This window comes from Hemicordylus capensis, chromosome 1 (assembly GCF_027244095.1).
Source record: "Hemicordylus capensis ecotype Gifberg chromosome 1, rHemCap1.1.pri, whole genome shotgun sequence".
In the NCBI taxonomy this organism is placed as follows: domain Eukaryota; kingdom Metazoa; phylum Chordata; class Lepidosauria; order Squamata; family Cordylidae; genus Hemicordylus; species Hemicordylus capensis.
Genome location: NC_069657.1, coordinates 234,250,419 through 234,258,119, shown reverse-complemented (window position 1 = coordinate 234,258,119; position 7,701 = coordinate 234,250,419). Strand labels below are relative to the sequence as shown.

General features: G+C 39.5%; 1 protein-coding gene across 3 annotated transcripts in view; it reads right to left on the bottom strand.

Annotated features, from left to right (window-relative positions):
- Positions 1-791: 791 nt before the first annotated feature.
- Positions 792-7,701, bottom strand: part of BARD1 (BRCA1 associated RING domain 1) — an 80,551-nt gene continuing 73,641 nt past the window's right edge. For all 3 annotated transcript variants that reach the window (XM_053287420.1, XM_053287421.1, XM_053287422.1), the window contains 2 exons: positions 3,415-3,512; positions 792-2,141 (listed from right to left, as the gene is read on the bottom strand). In XM_053287420.1, coding sequence (XP_053143395.1) covers positions 1,809-2,141; positions 3,415-3,512 — 431 coding nt within the window. In that variant the 3' untranslated portion in view covers positions 792-1,808. The remainder of the gene's footprint in view (positions 2,142-3,414; positions 3,513-7,701) is intronic.

Here is a 7,701-nt window from a genome sequence, read left to right as displayed (position 1 = left end):
TCATATCAAACTTGCTAGTTAGAAGGCTGGAAGAAACAGAATGACGCAAAGAAACCAGGAGTAGCTTGTGTGTGTGTGTATAGTGGAAGGACCAACCACTCAGTCTCAGTTTTCCCTGTCTCTAAAATTGGACTGACCACTTGAGCCGTTAAATATTCAATCTTCAATAGCATGCCTTAGTGTTAACTAGCAGCCTTTGGCCAGTTCTGCTGGCAGTTAAATTCCCTTATTTTGTACATGTTTGTGTTTTGTTTTGTTTTACAAGCTGACATTTTGTGACTGGCTCTGCTTTTTACACTGGTAGCTCCCAAGGTTCTGGCAAAAATAAAATTGCTCCCAGAAGCCTTAAGTCTGATAAATATTTACGGCATCCTGAATTCAGGAGCTCACTCAGTTCCCATGCCAGCCAAGGGATAAATGAACGTGATGGAGAAACTCACAATATACCACACTGCTTCTTCAAGAATGCCCAGAGGTTATCATGGGATATTTGATGGTTGCTACAGATCTAAGCTGTTTCAATTATACTTGAACAGTGATTTGACAGTCAATCTAAATTACTGGCCAACATCTAGACTAACACTGTGTTGAAAGTCACCCTTCTGGTGCAGCACAAGCACAGTGTTCGTATGGATGGCAGACACTGTGTATATCTGTGCAAGATAGAGGGAATCATAGCTCAATATAAGCCAATGGCTGGAAAGACTATGGTGGCATGGGGAACACCTACATATCCCACCCCAGCAGCAACAAATAGCATGAGTGTACATACACACAGTCTCAAACAACAATTATAGTTGCTTCAATCATGATTTATCACTGACATACAATATATGAAAATACATTATATGAAACATGGGAATACCATGATTACAGACATTAAAATAATACTGAAGTCAACAAAATCAGTGACAGTATCAGTTTTACTATATACAAATGACTTAATAATTGTTTTAAATAGGCAATTTGTAGCTTTGCTTGCTAAGGTTTGCCCAATAAAGGAATTACAGTAATCAGGGCAATATTGACAGAGAGCTTTGGGGGGAGGGAGGAGGAGGAGGATTTCAGGGTAAAAATGGCAATTTCCTCAAATATTTCTTTATCTGATTTTCATACCACCTCACCCAGGTTACTCTAGGCAGTCCAGTAAATATGCCCAATAAAGAAAAGTGTACAGGAATATTTAGAACAGGCTGACTTTTTCAATCTGATGCAATCCTGCATCGAGTTGTGCACATAGAAATAAAGTCCATTTTAAAAACTCTTACTTACAAAAATACAGATAGATTCTGGATTTCCACCTGTCATGTCAGGGTCTGATGTCAGATATTTATTCACTTATGAGTCTTAAAAAGTTATTGACTGACATCCTGCGAAGCATCCCATGGGCACTGTCAGCACCATTTGAATGGCTGCATGCTCATAGCAGCAGCGTTCATGCAGTTTCAGAGTGCTACTGCACAAACGTTCAAATTGCACAACTATGTTTGTGTCATTCCAGTGTTTGCACAACAGTGCTCTTGCACAACTGCATGGATGCTGCTGTTACAGGATGACAACACCCATGGGACACTGTGCAGGATGTCAACCAATGACTCTCAGTAAGTAATACACACCAGTTCAGATGCTTGAGATTTTTAACAAGAAGAATCTGATCTCACTGTCTTTCCCCCTGCTAGAAAAAAAAAGATTTTGTAGGTGTAAAATGAAGATAAACTGTTGTTTCATAATGGTTTCTATGCACACAGTTTCAGTCTCTTGTTGAAAACCAGGGCTACAGAAATGATTCTAGTTTTATGTCAGGAAATTCATTTCTTAACAGGTAAGAGCTGAAATGATACCACACAGTCTATAAGCCACTTAGCTGGCACCTCCCAAACTTTCCCTTGACGGATTTTTTCTGGGTTGTAGCTTGAAGATCCATCATAGATTATATACTGTGTGCAGAAACTCTGGTCAGAATTAATCTCAGCATGATATGCTATGGTGTTGATTGTCTGTGTCACATCATTATCCGATTTGGGTTTCCTTGCAAGGATCTGACCCCCTCCAGTTTTAACCAGTTCTTTGAGGCCATCTTTATTGTGCTCCTTAAATGTTCCCAGAAAATAGAAGTAGCAGCCATCAAATAACTTCGGCAACTAGAATTTAAACAAAACAAAAACACACAAAGTTGTTCACTCACAAAGAGCAAGACAATTTTTAAATACAGTCAGAGTAGCTCCTTTATTATACATCTTTCTCATGTATTTAACTTCCACATCTGAGCACCCGGACATATTCCAGTTTGAATAGTAAAGCTTAAATAATCCTGGCTTTTGCCTCTTAGCCACCTATTAGGCCGCTTAGCCATTAGCTGTTGTGATGTGATGGCAAAGTATGCTGGCAAAACAACTGCTCAGTGGGATAATGCCAGCCACAGAATATTACTAAATAGCTTAGCTTTCGTTTGGAAAGTGAAAAATGAATTTGTCAGGGGAAAGTACCTATCTACCTAGCAGATAGAAAAGACTGTTTGCTGTAGAAAGGGAGCGGGAGGAGACAGAGATAGGGGTCTAAGGACTGAGAAAATGAATAGGGAAAAAGAATCCCACTAAGTAGGTAGCAATTGACAGGGGTCATAAAGCAATACAAGGTGGGGTAGAAGATACTATGGGCTGAAAAGCCTGAGGGACCACAGAGAAGGAGTCAAAAGGTTATGGGATGGAACTGAGGGCAAGAAGAATCAAGAAAAGCTTGGAGAAAACCTCACACAGAGCTCTTAGGAAGCAGGAAGGCTGAAGAGACAGGAGAAAAAGAAAAATATGAAAGAGTCTAGTAACAGGAAGGGTTGTTGGTAGAAATGAGTGAAGGGCTAAATTCACATATTGATTCAAAAAACCAAACTTGTCTGCACATTTCAAGTCAAAAGACAATTAACAAAAAAGAGTTACAAATTTAGGAGATATTACAATGAAAAGAGTACTAACGAGACTAAATATGCAATTTTAAGTAGTATAAATTAAATACAATTTAAATTGTATTTTCCAATTTTAAATACAATTGCTTCTCAGTAAGAAAGGAAAGCTGGCCCCCCTCCACCTTTACTAGGCTGGAGCAGGGGAAATCCAGGAGTACTAAGGGTTACTGAAGGGTGAAATCCTCTGCCCTTGTGTTTCAGGCAACATCCTGAATAAATGTTTCTAAGTCCTATCTCAAAAGCCCTGAAAAGATTTAGCAGCATATATGACAACAGAAATCCATTAACAGTTTGAAATTGCTTTTGGAAGTTAGCAGTTGTCTATCAGTTCTTAAAAGCAAATGCTGGAATAAAGTATACACCTAAATCTTCCTTATTCTGCAAAGTGGCAAGTGGTAAAAAGCTGCAGTATATGGCTCCAAAGGCAATTTAAGGATTAACAAGGAAGTCCTCACCAGCTGTTCTTTGTTCAGCCGACCTCTTTGTGGCCCACCGTCTATTTCATACTTCTCTTCTTGCTCCCTAGCTCCCGTTTGCAGACATGCCTCTACCCCTGGAGTTCGGAAAAATGCAAGAACAAAAATGTATTGTCATTATTGCTAGCTGAGAATTCAAATGTTTTCAGGAAGGCTGTGAAAATCAGCACAGACAAGAGGCAGAATCAGACCTTGACTGACAAGAATATGGTTGGTTTCAGGGGAGAGCCCAACAGGGAGTAAGGCTCAAGCAACTATTTTAGTGGTGATTCAAGACATCTGCCATAAGGCTGAATATTCTTTAAAAGGTGAATAGAGTGCTGTTGGTAAGAAATACTAGATGGATGGAAACAAAAACACAAATACCACTTACCATAAACAAGTAGGGCAGAAACAAGTGGTAGGTCAGAGTCGTCAACAATTTGGCAACTGACATCCAATCAATTTAATCCATTTACATTTTTCTAATTGTCACAGAACTACATTTTTCACATTAGAAAAAGATTTAAAATATACCATTGGATTGATTCATGTCATCAATGAGAAGTAAAACTTTCCCCCAAAATGCTAGTTTGTAGTGGGCTAGAAATGTATGTGTTTGAAATAGATGGTATGAACTTTGACACCAAGAACTAGTAGGGATTTCACCACATCCATGTTCTGCATGATGATGCATGGCCTAATGGAAATAAAAAGTTTTTCTAGCAAAACTGATGCATTATAAGATACACCTTTCAGAGGACCAATACTGGACAAAGTTAAGAGTATGCATTGTGAATGGACTTTGACCCACACGCTATTTATGCTATGAACTTAAACAGGTGGCTTCTTGGGTGAATCAGTATCTGTCTTGCCTACTTCACTTAGCTGTTGAGATGATGCAGTGAGATAAGGTCTTTTTAAAAGTTACATTAGACTCATCCACAGTCCTAGAAGGAGCTAGAGTACTCACTACTGTGCACAGCAAATATCTTAATGACCAAATTAGGGCACCTTCGCTTGCATGAGCCTCCCTGCGTAAGATTTGGGACCCTACTTTCATGCCTGGCTGGCATCAATACAGAATATGGCTTTTGAAATAGCAACACTTTAATTGTGGAATGTTCTCCCCTATGAAGTCTGCAGGGCTGGCTCTTTCTTGGTCATCCAGAAGCAGGTAAAGGCCATTCAAGAGGAGTCTTAACTGTTTGCGGCTCCCCACCTCCCGCCTTTTTGCTGCATTTGTTTGTAGTTTTTAAAGAGAGTTTCATTTTCTTAAGTTGTGTTTGATGTTGGCTTTTTTCTTGGGAGTGTTTTTAGATTATTATCCTGCTTTTTTATTATATATCGTCCTCGTCGTCATCAACAACGACAGGCTGGTGGACCCAGAGTGTGGAATGGCAAGGTAAACGTAACCATTCAGGTAGTCCGCAGTCTAGCCACCAATTATTCAGCATGCCAACAATATTTTGATAAGCAGAAGACTAACTACTTGCAGTAGATAAATTGCACATTGCGTTTACAGTTGTAGTACTCCTAGTCCCCTGCTCATTGAGCAGAGGCATCTTTTCAAGTGGGAGCTATCATATTTAGCAGGGAACAGCAACTGTTCCTATTCAACCCCACCACAGCATTCCTCCCATGGCGGCTGCTGGTGTCCACCTTGTGTTCATTACTAGATTGTTAGCACTTTGCGAACAAGGAACCATCTTATTCTTTTTGCTATGCACACCACTTTGAGAACTTTTTGTTGAATCATCATCATTATTATTTACATCATATATATATATATATATATATATATATATATATATATATATATATATAATATATATACATATATTATTATATACATCATCATCATTATTATTATTATCACTGAGCCCTTTTTTGATGAAAGCAGCTGAAATGGAAGACTGAGTATAAAAGTGTAAGACCTCTTATAAAACTATTTATTTCATGTAACTCACTTTTAAATCATCATTGCAACTACTGTAAAATTAGTAGGATTTGTCAGCTTTAGGACAAATTTTAAGCTGAGAATATTAAGCCTGCTTTGCATACATATATCTTCCTGCTTTATACAGTCGCACACTGAAAAACCCCATTCACTAGCGTAATAACTTAATTTCTAGATAATAAGAATATTCAACAAAAAATGATTTTCTGAGCCAGTCTTTGAAAAAGTGCAAATTGTTATCAATTCTTGTAGATTTATTTTTAGAAAAGCTGTACAAAAATGTGCCATGCCTCTGAAATTTTTTAAGAACAATGTTATAGCCGATTTGACCAATGGTTTTCTAACTCTGTCATCTTGTCTGCCAAGAAACTCCTTTGGATTGCAAAGGCTTCCAAGACAGATTCTAGGGCAGGCTTCCCCAATCTGCGGCCCTCCAGATGTTGCTGAACTACAATTCCCATCACCCCCAGCTACAACTTATTGTGGCTGGGATGATGGGAATTGTAGTTCAGCAACATCTGGAGGGCCACAGGTTGGGGAAGCCTGTTCTAGGGCATGCACAGTTCACTTGGGGCACTGGACCACCTGTTACACTTGTCACCTGCACACAATTTGATTGTGTGCTCTAGAACAGGGATTCTCAACGTTGGGCCCCCAGATGTTTTTGGACTTCAACTCCCATAAACCCCAACCAAAGGCCACTGGGACTGGGGATTATGGGAGCTGAAGTCCAAAAACATCTGGGGACCTAACGTTGAGAATCCCTGCTCTAGAACATACACAAGTTCCCCATCTCCCTTGAAGTTTCATTTTGTGAAGAAGAACCAGTAACTGTTAAGAAGCTTTCAAAGAAAGTTTGTCTGCTATTATCAGGGAATTCCTGATAGGGAAGCCCAGTGCTCACAATTAGCATCTTCCCACATGCAATATGAAGTGCTTCCCTTTCACTTTACTACCTCCAGACTCTACCATCTCATTTTGCTGCATGTGTAGCCCAAGCCAGACCTCAGTCAAAGCCAGGCTATGAACTATATTGGATGTATCAAATCAGGATGGAGATTTCCCTTCCCATTGATCTTGTGAACAGGATGGAAAGATAGAATTCACCATCCATTATCTTGAGCAACTGCACTGTGCTAACAATACTTGTCACATGGAACAGATCTGGAAGGTGATCAGTGTCTTTATATTTACACTTATACTTTAAAGCATGCCTGCTCAACTTTGGCCCCCCAAGCTGTTTTTGGACCACAACTCCCATAATCCCCAGCAATAGGGGCCAATAGCCAAGGATTATGGGAGCTGTAGGCCAACATCTGCAGGTTGAGCAGCCCAGCTTTAAAGGCACCATATGCAGAGTCTAGAATTCAAAGCAAGCACAGTTTGATTTTGATTACCCACAGTAATTTCTAAGAACTGCAAAGTGGTTTTCCAGTCTAATTTGCAGCCAAAGGTTCAAAAATGTCCTTTAAGCATTAACCAACAGTAACCCGGAGTCCACAACTGTGAAATCCAATTCTACCATGATATTGCAGCAGCATCTATATTTTCAAAATAGATTGCATTTTATCACATTGAATGAAACTCAGGCTTTAACTAGGTTAGCATGTAACTTAAAAAAAACCTAATCTGTGTTTTTATGAGTTTTGATGGGTTTTTCCTTTCTAATTTTTTAAGGCTAATCTTTGCACCTCTGCAATATATTTATATAAACTTTGAGAACTCAAATATTATGCAACAATTACATTTTCTGGTACAAAATCCTAGATGTGTTGAAACCATGGATTTTGGCCAGTAATTCCTGTTCCAAGACATTTTGTTACCAAAAGGTGACACTTCTCCCCCCACCCCCCAAAGCAAGCGTCCTGTGGTACAAAATTTTGTTGTGGCTTGAATTCCCATAAAATATTTGTCAGGCACGTTTGACAGAGGCAGTTTTTCCAGGGTAGAGCACTGATACTTTCAGCCTGCAGTTCAGTAGCTTTCCTGTTAAACATCAGTTAGAAAGCCCACACCCAGCTGCTCCCCTGCACATTCTTCTGCTAGCGATTGTAAACTCTACGCCCTGCATTTTCTACTGGCCGAGAAGAAAACTGGTGAGACGGCTGCTGCTTCCTATGGAAGGAAGAAGGACGAGAGGGCATTTCGGCTGGCTTGTGCAGTCCATGGAATAAACTTTAAAGCTTATCTGCCTGTTGACTATACTATTCAATCTACTCACAAGAGGGGTGGTATAGAGGGGGTAATTGGCCAAAGATTCTGTGGAGTGTTTTCTTGCAGAAAACATTGTCTTTAACCTTGGCCATATTATACAGTTTTGGGGATAA